Genomic DNA, 24,293 nt, shown 5'->3' with positions numbered 1-24,293 from the left:
CCCCTAGACTTTAAAAACCAAAGTTGTTTAAAAAAGATTAATGAAATTGACGAAGACAGCCTAGTCACAGAGTTAAATGAAAAACTGCAATTAAAATGTTTAATGAGCTATGTGCATTATTGGTTATTAAATTAGCTTAAAACATGACCAATGGGATGTGCAATCTGTAAGTTTTCTTTAAAATGACAATGCTCAGGACCTTAACATTTCACGCTAAACCACACTATACATTATAGTCTTTGTATACTTAAAGATATTTCAAGTATAAAACTTTCACTTCTAGTTTTGTGATTCAGTTTACATTAGCTACTTTACACAAATGCCAAAATAAAAGAAAAACTGCAATAATTGTGCATAAATACAGTAACACTAAATAAATGTACAGGATGGGAGATGATAAAAAGTCAAAACTAAAGGTCAATACTGTATAATGGTTTTAGTAACATTTGAAATGAAAAATCCTTGCCTGGATTATGGGTGGCTATTCACATTCATTTCTCTGAAAATGTCTTTAGTTTTTGTTTCTTTAAAACACATGAATACAAAGCAAATATCATAATCAATATCACATGTGAAATAAAGACTCCCATTTCAGCCATTCTTGTCATTTAGACATAATTTTCGACTGTATATAGAAAACTTTTTATCTGTTATTGATTACCTATCTTTCATTCATTTTTAAAATTAAGTTAAAAATTTAAATTAAATTTTTTAAATTAAAAAATTCTGTGCTTAATAAAAGAGATTTTAAAACATACCAGTACTCAGAAAATATATTAACCTATGTACACCTTTCTGAATATCTCTTGAAGAAACACTCCAGAATCTGAATGAAGAAAGGTAAATGTGTGGTATATAAGTATATGGTGACAGTAAAGCTAGTTAAACTTGTTAAGTTTAAATGATCATTGCTAACATGGCTATAAATTGTTAAGGATTTAGAAAATAGAAGGTACAAAAGGTAAAACCATACGAATTGTAAAATTTTTTGTTCTAGTTCTATGAAAAATGCCATTGGTAATTTGATAGGGATTGCACTGAATCTGTCGATTGCATTTGTCAGCATAGTCATTTTCACAGTACTGATTCTTCCTACCCAGGAACATGGAATATCTCTCCATCTGTTTATGTTGTCTTTGATTTCTTTCATCATCAGTGTCTTATAATTTTCTATATACATTCTTGTGTTTTCTTAGGTTTATTCCTAGATATTTTATTCTTTCTGTTGCAATGGTGAATGGGATTGAGTCCTTAATTTCTCTTTCTGATTTTTCATTGTTAGTATATAGGAATGCAAGTGACTTCTGTGTATTGATTCTGTATCCTGTGACTTTGCTAAATTCACTGATTAGCTCTAGTAATTTTCTGATAGTTATCTTTAGGGTTTTCTGTGTATAGTATCATGTCATCTGCAAACAGTGAGAGCTTTACTTCTTTTCCTATCTGGATTCCTTTTCTTTCTTTTTCTTCTCTGATTGCTGTAGCCAGGACTTCCAAAACTTGTTGAATAACAGTAGTGAGAGTGGACACCCTTGTCTTGTTCCTGATCTTAGGGGGAATGCTTTCAGTTTTTCACCATTGAGAATAATGTTTCCTGTGGGCTTATCATATATGGCCTTTACTATGTTGAGGTAGGTTCCTTCTATGCCCATTTTTTGAAGAGTTTTAATCATAAATGGGTGCTGAATTTTGTCAAACAGATGGCTAACAAACACATGAAAAGATGCTCAACATTGCTATTAGAGAAATGCAAATCAAAACTACAATGAGGTATCACCTCACACCAGTCAGAATGGCCATCATCAAAAAGCCTACAAACAATAAATGTTGGAGAGGGTGTGGAGGAAAGGGAACACTCTTGCACTGTTGGTGGGAATGTAAATTGATACCGACACTATGGAAGACGGTATGAAGATTCTTAAAAAACTAGGAATAAAACCACCATATGACCCAGCAATCCCACTCCTAGGCATATACCCCGAGGAAACCAAAGTTGAAAAAGACACATATACCCCAATATTCATTGCAGCACTATTTACAATAGCTAGAACATGGAAGCAACCTAGATGTCCACTGACAGATGAATGGATAAAGAAGTTGTGGTACATATGCACAATGGAATGTTACTCAGCCATAAAAAGGAACACATTTGAGTCAGTTATAATGAGGTGGATGAACCCAGAGATGATTATACAGAGTGAAGTTAAGTCAGAAAGAGAAGGACAAATATCACATACTAACGCATATATATGGAATCTAGAAAGATGGTACTGATGAATTTATTTGCAAGGCAGCAGTGGAGAAACAGACATAGAGAAAGATTATGGACATGGGGAGAGGGGAGGAGAGGGTGAGATGTATGGAGAGAGTAACATGGAAACTTACATTACCATATGTTAAATAGATAACCAATGGGAATTTGCTGTAAGTCTCAGGGAACTCTAACAGGGGCTCTGTATCAACCTAGAGGGGTGGGATGGGGAGTAAGGTGGGAGGGAGGTTCAAGAGGGAAGGCACATATGTACATCTATGGCTGATTCATGTTGATATTTGACAGAAAACAACAAAATTCTGTAAAGCAATTATCCTTCAAAAAAAAAAAAAAGTAAAACTAAGTCAATCATCCAGAAATAAATTTCCAGATTATTTCAACAAAATCTGGAAGCAGGCAGGGGAATAAAAGCTTTTGAAAGGTCTCATCTTATTTGGGAAGTAAAAGGTGAAGATACTGTTACAATTTTAACAATCCAAGGAAATACAGGTTCACATATGTTTATTAGAAATTTGTGTTAAGTATTAGTAGAATCCGAATGAGAAGCTCTAAAAGCTGACAGGAATAAGAGGAAAAAATTAGAGCTAGGAGTGAGTTCTGATTCAGGGGAGCTAGGGAACCCCTCCAATTCTGTAGCACAGAAAATCTCCTGTCTGAAGAGCATTCTGTGGATCTGTGCTGTTGTGGGAATCAGTAAGGACACAGGCAGAGGTTAATTTTATCCTTCTGCCTGTGCAGAAGACCTAAATAGACATTTCTCCAAACAAGACATAATACAGATAGCCAAGAGGCACATGAGAAGATGTTCAACATCTCTGATTATTAGATAAATGCAAATCAAAACTATAATGAGATATCACCTCATACCTACCAGAATCAGTTCAGTTCAGTTCAGTTCAGTCGCTCAGTCGTGTCTGACTCTCTGCGACCCCATGAATTGCAGCACGCCAGGCCTCTCTGTCCATCACCAACTCCTGGAGTCTACCCAAACCCATGTTCATCGAGTCGGTGATGCCATCCAACCATCTCATCCTCTGTCGTCCCCTTCTCCTCCCGCCCCCAATCCTACCCAGCATTAGGGTCTTTTCCAATGAGTCAACCCTTCGCATGAGGTGGCCAAAGTATTGGAGCTTCAGCTTCAACATCAGACCTTCCAATGAACACCCAGGATTGATCTCTTTTAGGATGGATTGATTGGATCTCCTTGCAGTCCAAGGGACTCTCAAGAGTCTTCTCCAACACCACAGTTCAAAAGCATCAATTCTGCGGCGCTCAGCTTTCTTCACCGTCCAACTCTCACATCCATACATGACCACTGCAAAACCATAGCCTTGACTAGACGGACTTTTGTTGGCAAAGTAATGTCTCTGCTTTTAAACATGCTATCTAGGTTGGCCATAACCTTCCTTCCAAGGAGTAAGTGTCTTTTAATTTCATGGCTGCAGTCACCATCAGCAGTGATTCTGGAGCCCAAAAAAGTAAAGTCTGACACTGTTTCCACTGTTTCCCCATCTATTTCCCATGGAGTGATGGGACCAGGTGCCATGATCTTAGTTTTCTGAACGTTGAGCTTTAAGCCAACTTTTTCACTCTCCTCCTTCACCTTCATCAAGAGGCTCTTTAGTTCTTCTTCACTTTCTGCCATAAGGGTGGTGTCATCTGCATATCTGAGGTTATTGATATTTCTCCCAGCAATCTTGATTCCAGCTTGTGTTTCTTCCAGCCCAGCGTTTCTCATGATGTACTTTGCATATAAGTTAAATAAGCAGGGTGACAATATACAGCCTTGACGTACTCCTTTTCCTATTTGGAACCAGTCTGTTGTTCCATGTCCAGTTCTAACTGTTGCTTCCTGACCTGCATACAGGTTTCTCAAGAGACAGGTCAGATGGTCTGGTATGCCCATCTCTTTCAGAATTTTCCACAGTTTATTGTGATCCACACAGTCAAAGGCTTTGGCATAGTCAATAAAGCAGAAATAGATGTTTTTCTGGAACTCTCTTGCTTTTTCAATGATCCAGCGGATATTGGCAATTTGATCTCTGGTTCCTCTGCCTTTTCTAAAACCAGCTTGAACATCTGGAAGTTCACGGGTCACGTATTGCTGAAGCCTGGCTTGGAGAATTTTGAGCATTACTTTACTAGCATGTGAGATGAGTGCAATTGTGCGGTAGTTTGAGCATTCTTTGGCATTGCCTTTCTTTGGGATTGGAACGAAAACTGACCTTTTCCAGTCCTGTGGCCACTGCTGAGTTTTCCAAATTTGCTGGCATATCGAGTGCAGCACTTTCACAGCATCACCTTTGAGGATTTGAAATAGCTCAACTGGAATTCCATCACCTCCACTAGCTTTGTTCATAGTGATGCTCTCTAAGGCCCACTTGACTTCACATTCCAGGATGTCTGGCTCTAGGTGAGTGATCACACCATCGTGATTATCTGGGTCGTGAAGATCTTTTTTGTACAGTTCTTCTGTGTATTCTTGCCACCTCTTCCTAATATCTTCTGCTTCTGTCAGGTCCATACCATTTCTGTCCTTTATCGAGCCTATCTTTGCATGAAATGTTCCTTTGGTATCTCTAATTTTCTTGAAGAGGTCTCTAGTCTTTCCCAATCTGTTGTTTTCCTCTATTTGTTTGCATTCATCACTGAGGAAGGCTTTCTTATCTCTCCTTGCTATTCTTTGGAACTCTGCATTCAGATGAGAATATCTTTCCTTTTCTCCTTTGCTTTTCGCTTCTCTTCTCTTCCCAGCTATCTGTAAGGCCTCCTCAGACAGCCATTTTGCTTTTTTGCATTTCTTTTCCATGGGGATTTTCTTGATCCCTGTCTCCTGTACAATGTCACGAACCTCTGTCCATAGTTCATCAGGCACTCTATCAGGTCTAGTCCCTTAAATCTATTTGTCACTTCCACTGTATACTCATAAGGGATTTGATCTAGGTCATACCTGAATGGTCTAGTGGTTTTCCCTTTCTTTAATTTAAGTCTGAATTTGGCAATAAGCAGTTCATGATCTGAGCCACAGTCTGCTCCTGGTCTTGTTTTTGCTGACTGTATAGAGCTTCTCCATCTTTGGCTGCAAAGAATATAATCAATCTGATTTCGGTGCTGACCATCTGGTGATGTCCACGTGTAGAGTCTTCTCTTGTGTTGTTGGAATAGAGTGTTTGCTATTACCTACCAGAATGGCTATCATCAAAAAACCCACAAATAATAAATGGTGGAGAGGGTATGAAGAGAAGGGAACCCTCCTACACTGTTGGTGGCACTGTAAATTGGTACAGCTACTATGGAGAACAGTATGGAAGTTCCTTAAAAAACTAACAACAGAGTTACCATATAACCCTGCAATCCCACTCCTGGGCATATATCTGAAGAAAAACATGATCTGAAAAGATATATATACCCCAATGTTCATTGCAACACTGTTAACAGTAACCAAGACATGGAAGCAACCTAAATGTCCATCGACAGAAGAAAGGATAAAGAAGATGTGGTAGATACATACAATGGAGTATTACTTGGCCATTAAAAAGAATGAAATAATGCCATTTGCAGCAACATTGATGGACCTAGAGATTGTCATGCTAAGTGAAGTAAGTCAGACAGAAGCAGAAATATCATATGACATTCCTTATATGTGGACTCTAAAAATAAAGGATACAAATGAGCTTACTTACAAAACAGAAAGAGACTCACAGACTTAGAGAATGAACTTATGGTTGCCAGGGGGAAGGATGTGGGGGAAGGGATAGTCAGGGAGTTTGGGATGGACATGTACACACTGCTATATTCAAAATGGATAACCAACAAGGACCTATTGTATAGTATAGGGAACTCTGTTCAATGTTATATGGCAGCCTGGATAGGAGGGGAGTTTGCAGGAGAATGGATACTTGTGTATGAATGGCTAAGTCCCATGGCTGTTCACTTGAAACTATCACAACATTGTTAATCAGCTATACCCCATACAAAATAAAAAGTTTAGAAAAAAATAAAGTTACACAGAATAAAAATTAAAAAATCCACCTGGAACTAATAAGTGAGTTGAGCAAGGTTGCAGCATATAAGATCAACACACAAAAATCAACAGTATTTCTATACACTAAAAAGAAGTATGTGGAAACTAAACTTAAAACCACAGTGACATTTATAATCATGTCAAAGAAAACAAAATACTTAGGCACACACTTAACAAAACATGTTTAGAATCTCTATGATGAACGTAAGTGTTAGGTGGAGGAGATGGAAGATGTGGAGTAGAATGCCAAGTAAAAAATGCAGGAGCATTGGAAACAGAGAACTACTCACTGACAACTGTCATATAGAAGGCTGATTTAGGCAGGAGTTGTCAATGGATTCTAAAACTGGTAAAAATTTGATATGGAGAAAGTATATTAAGTATCAAAATACCTCTCCACAAAACACTAATCAATTATAAAGGGGGAAAGTTAATTTAAGGTGGGAAAACTAGCAGTCATCAAGATGACCAGATGATCAAGGGTATCATCATGGTGGTGGGACAGGTCAACATCATGTGCTTCTTGATATGATGCATTGAAAGGCCACAGCATAGGTTCCACCAAATTCCATGTAGTGAAGTTTCTGAAACAATGTGTATCTTGAACTGGGTAAAGAAGAAACAGGATTACATTACAGAATGTAGGCCTGTATTCTTTAAAACTGCTAAGGGCATGAAAAGGAACTGTTCCAGACTGGAGAAGATGTGACAGTAGTATTCCTGAACAGACTTTGGCTCAGAAAGGAAAAAGCCATTGTTGGGACAGCTGGCAAAATTTGAACAGGGTGGTTGTGTTGTAATGAAGTTGATTTGTCTGCTTTGGAGAGTTGTTACACAGAAGCATGTTTTACTCTTTGGAAAATGTGCATTGACAGAATACAAAATCAGATGTTAATACTTAATAATAAAGCATATAAAACAAATACTCACCAATGACTTTAACAAAATAAGCATCTGCTTCGAAGTTATTTTTTAGGGTATGGATGGCAAAATCACTCTTTGTATACCCTTTGCTTAGTACTACAATGTCCAAGATTCCCTGGAAAAAACATAAAAATGGTAAGAACAAACTACTGGACTGACTGAAAAAAATGATGAAAATGCATGACATGTTTATCATGTAAATACAGACCTTACTTATTCAACTTGATATTTAAAATAAAAATACCAGTAAAAATATAAAACCTAGAATATTAAAATATAAATAAAATGAAAAAAAACCACCTATAATTTAAATCTCTGAAGATAAATGTGACTCTTCTGTATTTCCTTCCAGGCATATCTGCATGAATTAAAAAAAAAACTTATTTATTTATTATTCATGGTGCTGGGTCTCTGTTGCTGTGCGGGCTTTTCTCTCATTGCAGACAGCCTGCACACCACACCAACGCTCCAGTTGCGTGCGGTGTACAGGCTTCTTATTGTGGTAGCTTCTCTTGTTGTGGAGCACACGTTCTAGGTTGTGTGGGTTTCAGCAGTTGTGGCTCCCAGGCTCTAGAGCACAGGCTCAGTAGTTGTGGCACTTGAGATTAGTTGCTCCGTAGCATGTTGGATCTTCCCAGATGAGGGATAGAACCTATGTCTCATGCATTGGCGAGAGGATTCTTTACCACTGATCTACTATGGAAGCCCCATGCATTAATTTTTAAAGGCCTTTGACATGGACTACTGAAGTGTTTCCAATCATCAGAGAAAGAAGGTACCTTTTCATTTGCGCTGGTTCTTATCTTTTTTTCTAAAAAAGTGGAAAGCTTTGCTAATTTTATTGGGGGTAAAAAAGGTGCTCATGTAAACTTTTATTCTGCTGACTCTTAATGAGGTCCATCATTTATCCTATCTTTTCACATGTTAGTTAGTGTTAGTTACCCAGTCATGTCTGACTCTCTGCGACCCCACGAACTGTAGCCCGCCAAGCTCCTCTATCCATGGGAATCTCCAGGCAAGAATATGGAGTGGATTGCCATTTCCTTCTCCAAAGGATCTTCCCAACCCAGGTATCGAACTCAGGGCTCCTGCATTGCAAGCGGATTCTTTACCGTCTGAGCTACAGGGAAGATCCATATTTCACGTTAGCTTTTTTTACTCACACCTTTTTTTTTTCTGTAAATTGACTTAATCATGTTGTTTTTCCAGTGGGAGTTTCTGGTGACTTGTATCAGTTTGAATAAACCCTTTTTACATTATGAATGTGGGCTTCCCTGGTGGCTCAGACGATAAGGAATCCACCTACAATGCTGGAGACCTGGGTTCAATCCCTGGGTTGGGAAGATCCCCTGGAGGAGGGCATGGCAACCCACTCCAGTCTTCTTGCCTGAAGACTCCCTAAGGACACAAGAGCCTGGCGGACTATGGTCCATGGGGTTGCAAAGAGTCAGATACGACTGAGCGGCAAAGCACAGCACAGCCTGTTATGAATGTGGGCTTCCCAGGTGGTGCTAGTGGTAAAGAATCTGCCTGCCATTGAAGGAGATATAAGAGACATGGGTTTGATCCCTGGGTTGGGAAGAGCCCCTGGAGGCAGCCATGGCAACCCACTCCAGTATTCTTGTCTGGAGAATCCAATGGACAGAGGAACCTGGCAGGCTACAGTCCATAGTGTTACAAAGAGTTGGACATGACTGAAGCAACTTAGCACGCACACACGCATATTAAGAATGTTAATTATTTAACTCTTTCATATCTAATTTATCGCCTAGATTTAGATGCAATTTTAAATTTCATTTATGGTTTTTTTAATGTACAAAAATTAAAAGCTGATTTAGTTAATTCTATTGATTTTTCCTTTTGTTATATTTTTACCCAATTACTTTTATGCTTGTAAATTGCTTACAAAAAGTGAAACAACACAAGTGTTGGCAGCAGAGAGAGAGGAAAATAAGGACCTGGAAGATACTTGTGATTGAAGATCAGCCTCCTACAAAAAGCCAAACAAAACCAACTGCGTTAGTGTTGGACATAATTTTCCTGATGGAGATTTAACTTTTTAAAATAATCAAGTTATTTTATAAGGATATATTATGACATATTAACTCTAAAATTTAATGCATTTTTATCAGAATTTACTTTTTCCCCCAAAACTGGCTTTTGACATTAGAAAGAAGAAAACCAGGACCCTGTGTGCCTTTCCCAGGCCACCTGGCAACTGAGGACAGTCACAAGAATCTGGGGCAATAGATGCCACCTCCAGTTCATGAGGTTAAGAGAGAGTACACACTGAACTCATTCTTCTGTGATCCTGCTCAGGTTTAAGGGTCTGTCATCTGCTGGCTGTTGTTTTCTCTACTTGGGCACATGCACAATTGCCATGAGCATAATTCTCTAGTAGTTTCATCTAAACAAGCATAAAATGAGATAAAGACGCTTTCATATTTCACTGTTCTGATCAGCCAGTAGTATCAATTAATTTGTTCTTTCTGTCATTTAACATTAAAGGGAGTTTTCTTTAATTAACTCGTTTGCTTTCATTATCTCATCTATTGTCTGGTTAAATAGGGTGAAGTGAAAGTGAAACAAGGTAGAAGGCAATTAGATTCCAAACACACAGAAGAGCTCTGAACTCACATCTTCGTAAATGTCAAAGAAGGTGGCAACCACTGCATCTCTGATTTGGTTTAGGTCCATCAGCTCCCAGTAGACTTTAAACATACGATGCGCCCCCTCACAGCTTGCATTATTACAAGGGACATTCTCCAGTAAAAAGGCCTGCTGATTGCTGTGAGACAAAGGAGAGGTATTTAGTTAATAATAAAACATATCAATGCTGAGTAGCATCAGCTGTGCTGTATTTCCTAGAATCAAAGAGATGGTAAATGGTATATACTGAAGAAATATGAAAAAAATTTCAATGTCTTAATAATTGCTGTCCTGAGTCATAAAAAGCTTAAATTGTTGGCTATCCTTTTTCAGCTTTTGGCAAAAATCCTCAGGTTAGTCAGTTGTTGGCCTCCCTCTCTTCTTTTTTGGTTCCCAAGTCTGTCTATCTGCTCTCCTTTGCTGCTCCACAGCCAGTGAACCCGTGTTTCATTTCTGAGTTCCTGGACACTGTCATAATCCCTTTAGATGTGTATAACTCCTCAGGTGAATATCTGCATTTTAACTGGAGATTCCTGACATCCCTAAGTCTTACAAACCCAAAGCAGTAAGTCTACAATGACAGAATTTTAGCTTCCCAGATGGATAGTAGGCTGAGCACCTCTCAGATAAAAGATAGGAACAAAAAAAAAAGTATTGTATTTTGCACAGTTATGAAGTCCTCCCTTTTGACAATCTTATTCTACAGGCAACGTGCTTATGAATTTAGATTTTGGAATCAGACTACCTGGATTCAAATTATGTTTCTGTCATTTAGCAGTTATGTGACCTTAAAAAAGTTATTTCACCTCTTGGAAGACTCAGATCCTTATTTGTAAGCTGAGTAATAAGTACTTATAGAATTGTTATAAAAAAGAAATGAAATACTGACTGCAAAGCACTGAGAACAATTCCTGCCATCCAGTTCAATCTTAGTAAAAGTGTTTATACTATCATCACTCTTATTTATGTAGTGCAACACCATGACATGTATTTTCTTTAAATACAGAAGTAACTTTAGTAAATAGTGTGATTTTATAAAATGACTCCTGTAGTAGGCATTTTCTAATATTTACATTCCTTCATGTCCCTTTATGTTACATAGACAATAGTAAGCTAAAAGGTTTAAATTTTATTACTGCTCAATTTCCTCTAATAATTATTTTAAATAAAACTATCAAGACATTTCTTTTTTCATGTGAAAATGTTATTTTGGGTATTACTTTGGGTTTGGGCATTTTAGAAAAGAAAGTTCTATTGTAAGAAGGTAAATTTTTTTAGTGTTCAAGAGAGTAATGAAACACAAGCAAAATATTCGTTTGATGTACTTAATATATGATTGGCTTCACATTATTTTCCTAGTTAAAAATTTTAACACAAATAGTTTAAACTTGCAGATTATAACATTTACATGGAAAATTCTGAGGTGGCTTGGATCAAGACCTAACATATAATAATGTTCTTCCACTAGAAGGAAAAATAATTTCTACTTTGTCTCCTGTCTAATAACTGATTTTAAAATTCTATTTTATAATGTTAGGTTGCTGCAAAAGTAATAGTAGTTTTGGACTCTGGATTTTAAATCATTATAATTAGGCTCAAACACATCTTTATTAATAAAAACAGGAGCCATTTCAATCAAAACATTTTTGCCAACAAGGAATAAGTTTGCTTATTCCTGTAGCATAAAAATCTGTGCTTTGGGAATTGACAAATTCTCGGAAAGCCTTTTCCACCTCTTGCTGCTTGTGGAAGCATTTTCCCTGCAAAAGGCTGTCTAGATGCTTGAAGAAGTGGTAGTGGATTGGCGAGAGGTCAAGTGAATATGGCAGATGAGGCAAAACTTCATAGCCAAATTAGTTCAACTTTTCAAGCGTTGGTTGTGCGACGTGTGGTCAGTCATTGTTGTGGAGAATTGAGCCCTTTCTGTTGACTAATGCTGGCTGCAGTGTTGCAGTTTCTGGTGCATCTCATCAATTTGCTGAGCATACTTCTCAGGTGTAATGGTTTTGCTGAAATTCAGAAAGCTGTAGTGGATTAGATCGGCAGCAGACCACCAAACAATGACCATGACCCTTTTTTCAGTGCAAGTTTGGCTTTGAGAAGTGCTTTGGAGCTTCTTCTCAGTCTAGCTATTGAGCTGGTGGACATTGGTTGGTGTATAAAATCCACTTTTCATCACACTTCACAATCTGATCGAGAAATAGTTTATTGTTGTTGCCTAGAATAAGAGAAGATGACACTTCAAAACAACAATTTTTAGGTTTGTGGTCAGCTCATGAGGCACCCACTTATCAAGCTTTTTCACCTTTTCAATTTGCTTCAAGTGCCAAATGATCATAGAATGGTCAATGTTGAGTCCTTCAGCAACTTCTCGTGTAGTTGAAAGAGGATCAACTTTGATGATCCTCTCAGTTGGTTGTTGTCAGCTTCCAATGGCCAGTCACTGCGCTCTTCATCTCCTTTGCAAAACTTCTTGAACCACCACTGCACTGTATGTTCATTACCAGTTCCTGGGCCAAATGCATTGTTGCGAGTTGTCTCTGCTCTTTATGACCCATTTTGAACTCGAATAAGAAAATTGCTCGAATTTGCTTTTTGTCTAACATCATTTCCCTAGTCTAAAATAAATATAAAATAAATAGCAATATTTCATTAGCAAAATACATAAAGCAAGAAATGCACATTAGAATGATGTATAACATAACCACATTTATTTAAGAATATATTCCACTATCAAATGGCAAAGTTCAACAATGCAAAACTGCAATTACTTTTGCACCAACCTAATACCTTTTTACAGGTATTTACCCATCCTACCTTTCTAGCTTAACAATTTTACTAAATATTTCACACAAATGAAGAATATTCTATTTTGTTATTAAATAATATTAAAACATGAGAACCAGTGATAAAGGTGACTTTTCTTTTCTCTTTTTGGATACGCCATGCAGCTTGTGGGATCTTAGATCTCTGACCAGGGATTGAACCTGGGCCCATGGCAGTGAAAGCACTGAGTCTTAACCACTGGGGAGCTAGTGCAGCCTTTCTACAATCTTCTATGACCAATGCATCAACTGGCAACATTTTGAGTGAGCACTTGCCTCTGGTTTCCCTTTTCAAAATGGGGATGCAAGGATTTCATTATTGTATTACAACTCTAGCCATAGTTTCAAATACACAATATAACCTGCAACAAAAACTCTAATTACAGTTGAACAATTTAATATGTCATTTTAACTTCTGATATGAATTGCAAAGATTACAAATGCTACATATCACAGTTCTTGGCTAAATGCTCACTAAACAGGTTTGTCTTGTATTGAGCAACATCGGGTCTGAAAAATTTCAGTTCTTTTAAGCTCTACTGAGCCCTATAGGTAGAGCCCCACATCTATAAAAATAAAATTCCATTTAAGCCCAGGAAGACACAATACTGATTCATTAGGTTTGGAAATCCTTGGGGGGAAACGGTCTTGCTTATTTGAGTCAATTGCTCTACGTTTTTTGGCAATTACACAGTTACAACCAATGTAACTTTTAAAAAACTATTTCAAGAGTTATTATAAAATTCAAGCAACAGAGACATTAAAAAAGTTGAAATCTTTTCTTTCCAGGGATAATAATTGTTGACAATTTAGTGAGCATCTTTCCAAACCTTCTTCTGGGAATACAGAAAATTTAAGTACATATATCCTTCAAAAAACAAACAAAAATCAACCCCAATTGAGTTCTATTAAACACATGATTCTACAATATTTTTCTTTCTACTCAATAATATAGCATACACATGGGGAAAAGGGATACAATCTGAATGAGGACTTTTGATGTCTATTTTGAAAATTCCCCCCAGAGAAGTTGTACCAATTTATATTCCTCAGCAGCAGCACATCATGCTACCTGTTTTCCCACATGCACATCCTTTTCAATGCTTACTCCATTATATAGCTAAGTCATCATTTGGTTTTAACACCCTGCTACTGATAATCAGGTTGTCTTCAACCGTTACCCATTACACACACACACACACGTTATTTTTCATTGAGAATTTGCATAAAGGTTTCCAAATCAAGTCATTAGTCAAAGGATATGCATATTTTAAATATCAACAGGTAAAGCTAAATGGTCTTCTAAAAAATGTACCTATTTATACTTCTAGTGTATACAAGTATATCCTTCTTATCTTGCCAATATTAGTAACACTGCTTATTTTTGCCAATTGGGTAGCTGAAAAATTATCTCACTTTCCTGATTATGAGAGATGCCGAGTGTTACCTTTATGTTTATTATCTATTCATATTTAAGAACTGGCACTTTAATTTTTTTAATTATTGGTTTTTAGATCTCTGATTGTTAAGGGCATTAGCCCCTACCTGTGATTCTCATATTTTTACTTGTAAAATGAGGGTAAAAACAGTACATTACCTAAAATGGCTGTTGTAAGGATTAAACAAGAAAATAAATGATAAATGGTTTATGGTTTAATATAGTGCCCAGTACATAGCAAAGAACACTTTCAATAATGTGATGTTATTACTCTGATATGTTCCAAACATGTCACCCCAGGCTTTTATTTTGCTTTTTAATGCATGGTTTCTTTAACTAAATGGTTAATAATACATGAAAGTGAAAGTGTTAGTCACTTAGTTGTGCACAACTCTTTGTGACACCATGGACTGTAGCCTAACAGGCTCCTCTGTCCATGGAATTCTCTAGGCAAGACTACTGGAGTGGATTGCCATCATCTTCTCCAGGAGATCTTCCCAACTCAGGGATCAAAACCGGGTCTCCTGCATTGCAGGCAAATTCGTTACTGTCTAAGCTACCAGGGAAGCCCTATAATAATACATAATACTCATTTATGCCAATATTTTTCTTATGTACTATAATAAATATTAAAGAAAATCTATCAGGCAGATAGAAAAAAACACCAGAAGAGTATGTGCATTTACACAAATGAATGAAGAGCAGTGAAAATGTGAAATATGCAGGCAAATAGAAGTCTCTTTAAAGATAACTGATAATTAAGCAACACAGTGTAGTGTTAAAGACATTGTTGTTTAGTCACTAAGTCATATCTGACTCTTTGCAACCCCATGGATTGTAGCCTGCCAGGCTCCACTACCCATGGAATTTCCCAGGCAAGAATACTGGAGTGAGTGATCATTTCCTTGTCCAGGGGATCTTTCCAACCCAGGGAACGAACCCTCATCTCCTGTGTCTCCTGTACTGGCAGGTGGATTCTTTACCAGTGAGACACCTTGGAGGCCTATTAATGATATTTTGTTGTTCAGTTGCTCAGTTGTGTCCGACTCTTTTCAACCTCATGGTCTGCAGCACGCCAGGCTTCCCTGTCCTTCACCATCTCCTGGAGCTTGCTCAAACTCATATCCATTGAGTTGGTGATGCCATGAAACCATTTCATCCTGTCATCTCCTTCTCCTCCTGCCCTCAATCTTTCCCAGCATCAAGGTCTCTTCTAACAGTCAGGTCTTCACATCAGGTGCCCAAAGTATTGGAGCTTCAGCTTCAGCATCAGTCCCTCCAATGAATATTCTGGATTGCCTTCCTTTAGGATTGATTGGTTTGATCTCCTTGAAGTCCAAGGGACTCTCAAGTCTTCTCCAACTCTACAGTTCAAAAGCATCAGTTCTTCTGCACTCAGCCTTCCTTACAGTCCAACTCTCACATCCATACATGACTACTGGAAAAACAGTCATGTCCATAGCTTTGACTATATGGACCTTTGTCAGCAAAGCAATGTCTCTGCTTCTCAATATGCTGTTAATGACATAAGCAGATGTAAAATACAAGGTTTCCTCAAAAAACTAAAAACTGAACTACCATATAGCAATCCCACTTCTGGATATATATTGAAAATAATTGAAATCAAGATCTCAGGGCTGAACTCACATGTTTGTTGTAGCAATATTCACAACAGTCAAGATATAAAAACAATCTAAGTGTCCATTAATGGAGGAATGAATAAAGAAAATGTGGTATACACATACACTGGAATATTAAGCCTTAAAGAAGAGAAGAAAATTCTGCCACTGTGACAACATGGATGAACCTAGAGGACATTATGCTAAGTGAAATAAATCAGATGCAGAAAGACAAATACTGCATGATATTGCTTATATATGGTATGAACTTACAGAAACAAAGAATGGAATGGTGGTTGCCAGTGGCTGAGGGGTGGGGGAAATGGGGAGATGTTGGTCAAAGGGCACCAACTTTCAGTTATAAGATGATTAAGTTCAGGGGATCCAATGTATGGCATGGTGACTACAGTTAATAATACTATGTGCTGTGCTGTGCTTAGTTGCTCAGTCATGTCCAACTCTTTGAGACCCCATGGACTATAGCCTGCCAGGCTCCTCTGTCCATGGGGATTCGCCAGCAAGAATACTGGAGTGGATTGCCATCCCCTCCCCCAGGGGATCTTCCCAACTTGGGATCAAACCCAGGTCTCCTGCATTGCAGGTGGATTCTTTACTATCTGAGCCATCAAGAAAGCTGCTATGAGTTAATGTTTTAACCATATTAAGAAGAAAATGGCAATTATGTGAGATAATATATTATTGCAAAATGCAGACTGAAATTGAAGAAAGTAGGGAGAATCAATAGGTCATTCAGGTTTGACCTAAATCAAATCCCTTACGATTATACAGTGGAAGTGACAAATAGTTTCAAGGGATTAGATCTGATAGAGCCTGAAGAACTATGGACGGAAGTTTGTGATATTGTACAGGAAGGAGTGATCAAGACCACCCCCAAGAAAAAGAAATGCAAAAAGGCAAAATGGTTGTCTGAGGAGGCCTTACAAATAGCTATGAAAAGAAGAAAGGTGGAAGGCAAAGAGAAAAGGAAAGATACACCCATTTGGATGCAGAATTCCAAAGAATAGCAAGGAGAGATAAGAAAGCTTTCTGAAGTGATCAATGCAAAGAAATAGAGGAAAACAACAGAATGGGAAAGACTAGAGATCTCGTCAAGAAAATTAGATACCAAGGGAACATTTTATGCAAAGATGGGCACAATAACAGACAGAAATGGTATGGACCTAACAGAAGCAGAAGATATTAAGAAGAGGTGGCAAGAATACACAGAAGAACTATACAAAAAAGATCTTCATGACCCAGATAATCACGATGGTGTGATCACTCACCTAGGGCCAGACATCCTGGAATGCCAAGTCAAATGCGCCTTAGGAAGCATCACTATGAACAAAGCTAGTGGAGGTGAAGGGATTCCAGCTGAGGTATTTCAAATCCTAAAAGATGATGCTGTGAAAATGCTGCACTTGATATGTCAGCATATTTGGAAATTTGGAAAACTCAGCAGTGGCCACAGGACTGGAAAAGGTTAGTTTTCATTCCAAGCACAAAGAAAGGCAATACCAAAGAATGTTCCAACTACCACACAATTGCACTCATCTCACACTAGCAAAGTAATGCTCAAAATTCTCCAAGCCAGGCTTCCACAGTACTTGAACTTCCAGATGTCAAGCTGGATTTAGAAAAGACAGAGAAACCAGAGATCAAATTGCCAACATCCTTTAGATCATCAAAAAAGCAAGAGAGTTCCAGAAAAATACGTACTACTGCTTTATTGACTATGCTGAAGCCTTTGTGTGGATCACAACAAACTGGAAAATCCTTCAAGACATGGGAACACCAGACCACCTTACCTGCCTCTTGAGAAATCTGTATGCAGGTGAACAAGCAACAGTTAGAACTGGACATGGAACAACAGACTGGTTCCAAATCGGAAAAGGAGTATGTCAAGGCTATATATTGTCACCCTGCTTATTTAACTTACATGCAGAGTACACCATGTGAAATGCCAGGCTGGATGAAGCACAAGCTGGAACCAAGATTTCCCGGAGAAATATCAATAACCTCAGATATGCAGATGACACCACCCTTATGGCAGAAAGTGAAGAAGAACTAGAATCTCTTGATGAAAGTGAAAGAGGAGAGTGAAAAGTTGGCTTGAAACTCAACATTCAGAAAACTAAGATCATGGCAACCAGTCCCATCACTTCATGGTGAATAGATGGGGAAACAATGGAAACAGTGGCTGACTTCATTTTTTTGGGCTCCAAAATCACTGCAGATGGTGACTGCAGCCATGAAATTAAAAGACGTTTGCTCCTTGGAAGAAAAGTTAAGACCAACCTAGACAGCATATTAAAAAGCACAGACATTACTTTGCCAACAAAGGTCCATCTAGTCAGGGTTATGGTTTTTCCAGTATTCATGTATGGATGTGAGTGTTGGACTATAAAGAAAGCTGAGCGCCGAAGAATTGATGCTTTTGAACTGTGGTGTTGGAGAAGACTCTTGAGAGTCCCTTGGACTGCAAAGAGATCCAACCAGTCCATCCTAAAGGAGATCAATCCTGGGTGTTCATTGGAAGGACTGATGCTGAAGCTGAAACTGCAATACTTTGGCCAGCTGATGTGAAGAGTTGACTCATTTGAAAAGACCCTGATGCTGGGAAAGACTGAAGGCGGGAAGAGAAGGGGACGACAGAGGATGAGATGGCTGGATGGCATCACCGACTCGATGGACATGAGTTTGGGTAGACTCCAGGGGTTGGTGATGGACAGGGAGGCCTGGTGTGCTACGATTCATGGGTTCGCAGAGTCGGACACGACTGAGTGACTGAACTGAACTGAACAGGGCACTGTCTCTTTGATGACATTTGTTATAGTTGGGTGGGAATGGTCAATAATGCTCCATTCTTAAGTTTCTAATGCACTTGAGAGAGTGGTACACCACTTTATTTAGGGAGGGTGGGAATGCTCTACAGGGTTTGCCTCAGTCTGTTTACCAAATGAGTAGAAGCAGAGGAATGCCTCTGATAATGCACATGCAACATATTCCAGAAAGCTCCACTCTCTAGTTTCCATGGCACCCAGTAAGGAGGGTGGTGGCTCTTCATGGTGCGCATTTTGGAGTAGAGCAGGAGTTTTAGACTGAATCATGTCCCCCTCAACCCGAAATTCATATGTTGAAGCCCTAAGACAAAATGCAACTGAATTTAGAGATAGACCCTTTGGGATGATTAAGGTAAAATGATGTCTTATGGTCTCTACCCTAACCCTATAGGAGACTGGTATCTTTATAAAAGGAGGAAGAGTCACTAGAAAGAGGAAAGTTCATGTGAGAGTGCAGCAGAAGGTGGCTGTTTGTAACTAATGGAGAGAGATCTCACCAGAAACCAACCCAGACTGCACCTGGATGTTAGGCTTCTAGCCTCCTAACCTGTGAGAAATAATATATTTGGCCAAAAGAATTTCTATTGTCCAAGTCCTCCATCTTCCCAGTTCTCTAGTTTGAGAGTCTCAGGGCTTTTTGTTCTGCCTTTGCTCAATGGCATTTCTGAACTTCAGGTTACTCTGGTGTCAGGCCATGATATATTTATGAAATAAAACAAGTGAAAAACCAACCCAAACTCCCAACTAACTACAAATAAAAAAAAATAGAGAACTCATCACTGGATTGTCCCTCCAGTTCTGAGGTCCTATCCAGTTTATCTCCTTATGTCCATCTTTCAGAGTCTTATAATAACTGTTTTTCATACTTTATATATTTTTAGGTTTAATTATTAGGAGATATAAGATGCATTTTGATTATCCTATCTTATCTAAAATTGGAAACATTCATTTAGTTTTGAATCCACTCCCACTGGACTTTACTACTTTAAAAACAATCTCGTCCAAATTACTAAGAGCTTTGCGTTGCCAAATCTAGGGGTGAATTCTCAAGCTTCATTTTATCCAGACTCTCAGCAACTTTTAACAGTTGATCAGTTACTACCCCTTGACACGCTTTCATCTGAAAGCCACACTGTGATTGTTTTCCTCACTGGCCAGACCTCCTGCCTCCTTTGCTGGCTAATTTTTGTTCCTTTCTTATAGATGTAGGAGGGCCTGATAGTTCAGCCATCAGTCTGCTTCTCTATCTATACAAATTACCTAAAATATCTCATTCAGCCTTAAGGTTTTAAATATTATATATAAGCTGACTGTTCCTCACCTTTTTTTCACTTCAACTTCATCTCTCCTGAACTACATATTTAACTACCTATGCAACAACTCCTCTGGGATGAGTAATGAACACTGCAACCTAAACACATTCCAAACAGATTCCACACATTCTTTTTGTCAGTGTCCAAACTGCTTCTCCTCTACTGCTTTCTACTTCAGGAAGTGGTACTCCTGCTCACTCAGTCAGGGAAAGAATCGAGGAGTCACCCTTGACTCCTGCCATTCTCTTAAACTCTACATCTAATTCATAAGGAAAACCTTTAAGTATACAGCAAAACTTATCACTTCCCCACAACTTCAGTGATACCATCTTAATCCACCATTATCTCTTGCCTAGAATTTTGCAGCGGCTTCCTAATTGGTTTCCCTTTTTCAAATCTTCAGCAAATTCACCTCAAATGCATTCTCCAAACAGCAACAAGAATAATTAGGAATGATTTTAAAAAAATTCAAATCCTGCTTCTGTCCAAACCCTCTAGTGTTTTCCAATGATACCTCAAGTAAAATCCAAAGCCTTTTACCATGGCCCATAAACTGTAAATAAATGATCTGCCTACTGTAAATGATCAGGCTACTTCTCTGGACTCATTTCCTACTATTTTCTGGATCACTCACTCCAGCCAGTCACTTCCCTGAACACTTGAACATGGATCTCTCAGGACCTTTTCCGTCTACTTAGAATGTTCTTAGATATTCCCAAGGCTTCCTGACCACTGCATTCAGTGAGCAGCTAAATATCATGGCCATAGAAAAGTGTCATCTGATTTCTATTATCCCAAATTATCTACCACCTCTTAGCTGTCCTCCACTCCTGTCTGGTTACACAATTGCTTTCTTAGTTTTGTTTTCATGGCATTTATTTCTTACAGCTTATATCTGCATGTATTTGTCTGTAGTATTTTTTTCCAGTATAATATCAGCTCTAGGCTGATAGTATTTCCAAACTGGGCCATGAACATGTTATACTCCTAATAAAATTTGTTCTATGAGTAAATTAATGACCAAGTTTTATGATGCAGTCAGTAGTTCTTATGTGGCTATCTCCTTCTCATCATTTTAGCTTAATCTCAAATGTTATTACTTTGGCAATGCCTTATTTGACAAACATGTTAAAGCAGACATCTTGGCCTCAGTCTTAAACACTGAATATAAAGGTCAATGAGAAGCAGGGGCTTTATCTTTTCTTGCTTCTGTTGTATCTCTAGCATCTGAAAAAAATGTCCAGCACTAGTTAGTTTCTGAGTGAATGAATACATGAAGAAGTATAACTTGCTTAAAAGAAAAAAAATACTTGACAAACTGATATAAAAGGAAGATCAGGATATAAGAAAATGAAAACAGACAAGTAGTTTAGTTGCTTCAAAGAATATTTTAGGTATTTCAAGGTTATTATGGTAAGAAACCACCACATGGTAAGACACTTTTTTTTTTCTCTTAGATAACATATTTTATTGCCTCCACTTTTGCAGATGAAGAAAACCCTCTTAACTTTTGATGATTTTTTTTAACTGTGGAAAATATACCTAATTTACCTTGTAACAACTTAAAAGTGTACAGTTCAGTGGCATTATGTATATTGTTGTACAATCATCACCACTATCTAGTTCCAGAAAACCTATCTTCAGAAACTAAACCTCTGTACTCATTAAACACTATCTCCTCCTTTCCCTCTTCCTCCCAACCCAATAATCACTGTTCTAGTTTTCATCTTTATGAATTTGACTACTCTAGGTGTTTCATATAAGTGGAATCATATAGTACTTTTCCATTTGTGACTGGCTTATTTCCCTTAGAATAATGTTTTCAAGGTTCACTTATATTGTAACACGTGTCAACATTTCCTTCCAAAGGTTGAATAATATTCCAACATATGTATAAATCATATTTTAAAATCCATTCATCTGTTGATGAGCACATGGGCTGCTTCCATCTTGGCTATTGTGCATTAAGCTTCTATGAACATGGTGAACGAAGTCCATGCTTTCAAATCTTTGGTTATTCATTCAGAAGGGGAATTGTCGGATCATATGGCAACTCTATTTTTAACTGAGTAACCACCATATTGTTTTCTGTAGCAATTGCACCATTTTACATTTCCACTAGAAACACACAATAGTTTCAATTTCTTTACATCCTTACCTACATTTGTTAATTTATTTTATTAAAAAATAGTTATTCTAACTGATGAGAAGAGGTATCTGACTATGGTTTTGATTTGCATTCCCCTACCACACTGTTTCATGTGCTTATTGACCATCTGTATATCTTCTTTGGAGGAATATGGATCCAAGTCCTAGTTTTTAATTGTCTTTTAGGGGGAGGGTGATGGTGGTGGTTTGTAGCTGACTTGTAGGAAATTCTTTATATATTGTGGATATTAACCCCTTAACAGATATATGACTTGCAAATTTTTCTATCATTCTGTTGATAGTATCCTTTAAAGCACAAGAAATTTTCATCTTGATGTAGTTCCATTTGTGTTTTTGCTTTTGGTGTCATAAGCAAGAAATCACTGCCGAATACCTAGCTGTGAAGATTTCTCAGATTTTCTTCTAAGTGTTTTATAGTTTTAGCACTTACATTTAAGTCTTTGATAGATTTTGAGTTAATTTTTATAAATATTCTAAGGTAAAGGGTCAGTTTCTCTTTTTTGTATATAGATAATCAGTTTTGCCGACACCATTTATTGAAAAAAGTGTCCTTTTCCTATTGAATAGTCTGGCACCTCAGTCAAAAATCATTTGACCATATATATGAGGGTTTATTTCTAAGTTTTTTATTTTATTGTATTGTCTGTCTTTATACCAGTTTCAAGCTGTTTTGATTACTATAGTTTAGTAAGTTTTGAAATCAGGAAGTCTGAGACTGCCAACATTACTTTTTCAAGATTGTTTTGGCTATTCCACTAGGTTTTGAAAATACAGCATTTAAATAACATCTGTCATCTCTAATATGTCATCCTGTGTGTTTAGTTCATTCTATAGTAACGTCAGTTCATCTGCAAGATGGCATAAGAGTAATAACAGCTTACTGGGATAGTAGTGAGGATCAAATATGAAATAGCATATTTAAAACTGAGCAAAATACCAGCATACTAGTAAGCATTAGCAATTATCCTGAGAAAAATGTACCAACACAACCTGTGGCAGAATAATGGCCACCCAAGGATGCTCAGATCCTAATCCCTAGGACTTCTGAATATCTTAGCTTACATAGCAAAAGGAACTTTTCTGAAGTGGTCAAATTAAGGATCTTGAAGTATGGAGGTTATCCTGTGTTTTATATGATTATCTAGGTGGGCCCAATGGAATCACAAGGGTCCTTATGAGTGAGAGGAACAAGGCAAAGATAGTCAGAGGTGCTGTGACGGCAGAAGCAGAGGGGAAAAAAGGTGATGTGTGCGGCACCAACAGAATAGCTGATGTCGGTCTCCGCAGAACAAGGACAGCTTCTAGAAGCTGAAAGTAGTAACCCTACTAACAGTTCGGTTTAGTTTTACAAGATTTATACAGAAATTCTGACCTCTAGCTCTGCTGCAAAATTTGCACTGTTAAATCATTATATTTGTGATAGTCTGTTACAATAGCAATAGGAAACTAATACATATTTTGGTACAGGACGTGGTGTAGTGCTGTAACAAATGTCTAAGAATATGGAAGTGACTCTGAAATTAGGCAACCAGTGGAGGCTGGAACAATTTTGAGGAACACAATAGAAAAAGCCTACAATGCTTTGAGGAGATAGCTGTTTGTACAAATATGGATGTTAAAGACTGATGGTGAAGGCTAAGAATAAAAAATAAAAAAAACACTATACCTTAACAGAGTACACCTAAATCATCATAATTGGATTGTTGGTAGAAAAAGATACTAAAACTTCTGTTGATAAGGGCTCAAAAAGAGGAGGCAGTTATTGTTGGACAGTGGAGGAAAGATGATGCTTGTTATAAAGAAACAGAAAGCTTTAGCTGACTTGTGTCCAACAATTATATGGAAAGCAGAATTGTAAGTGATGAATGTAGACACTTTTTAAAAAAAAAATTTATTTATTTATTTGACTGTATCAGGTCTTAGTCGTGGCACACGGGCTCTTCCTTGAAATGCACAGGCTTAGTTGCCCTGCAGCATGTAGGATCTTAGTTCTCCTACCAAGGATTGAACCTGTGTCCCCTGCATTGTGAGGCAGATTCTTAATCACTGGACCACTAGGGAAGTCCTTGTAGACACTTAACTGAAAAGATTTTGAGGAAAACTTCTGAAGGAAAAACTTGGTTTCACTGTTTGTAAAAAAATGTGACAGGTAGGAAAAACATTGAGGGGCGGACTGTTAATCAAAAAGAAACCAGAACTTGATGATTTGGGAAATCA

General features: G+C 37.8%; 2 protein-coding genes across 32 annotated transcripts in view; one reads left to right on the top strand and one right to left on the bottom strand.

Moving 5' to 3' along the window:
* ITFG1 (integrin alpha FG-GAP repeat containing 1) overlaps positions 1-24,293 on the bottom strand; it is a 276,724-nt gene that overhangs the window by 68,204 nt on the left and 184,227 nt on the right. For all 6 annotated transcript variants that reach the window (XM_081507946.1, XM_081507945.1, XM_081507947.1 and 3 more), the window contains 2 exons: positions 9,858-10,008; positions 7,227-7,335 (listed from right to left, as the gene is read on the bottom strand). In XM_081507946.1, the coding sequence (XP_081364072.1) occupies positions 7,227-7,335; positions 9,858-10,008 (260 nt within the window). The remainder of the gene's footprint in view (positions 1-7,226; positions 7,336-9,857; positions 10,009-24,293) is intronic.
* The window catches only part of LOC145513005 (uncharacterized), a 166,598-nt gene that overhangs the window by 83,533 nt on the left and 58,772 nt on the right, over positions 1-24,293 (top strand). The gene's annotated exons all lie outside the window — the stretch shown is intronic.

This window comes from Giraffa tippelskirchi, chromosome 7, assembly GCF_054371585.1.
Source record: "Giraffa tippelskirchi isolate mGirTip1 chromosome 7, T2T-mGirTip1v1.2.pri, whole genome shotgun sequence".
NCBI lineage: Eukaryota > Metazoa > Chordata > Mammalia > Artiodactyla > Giraffidae > Giraffa > Giraffa tippelskirchi.
Note: the sequence above shows the minus strand (reverse complement) of the source record. Positions and strands in the feature narration are given on the sequence as shown.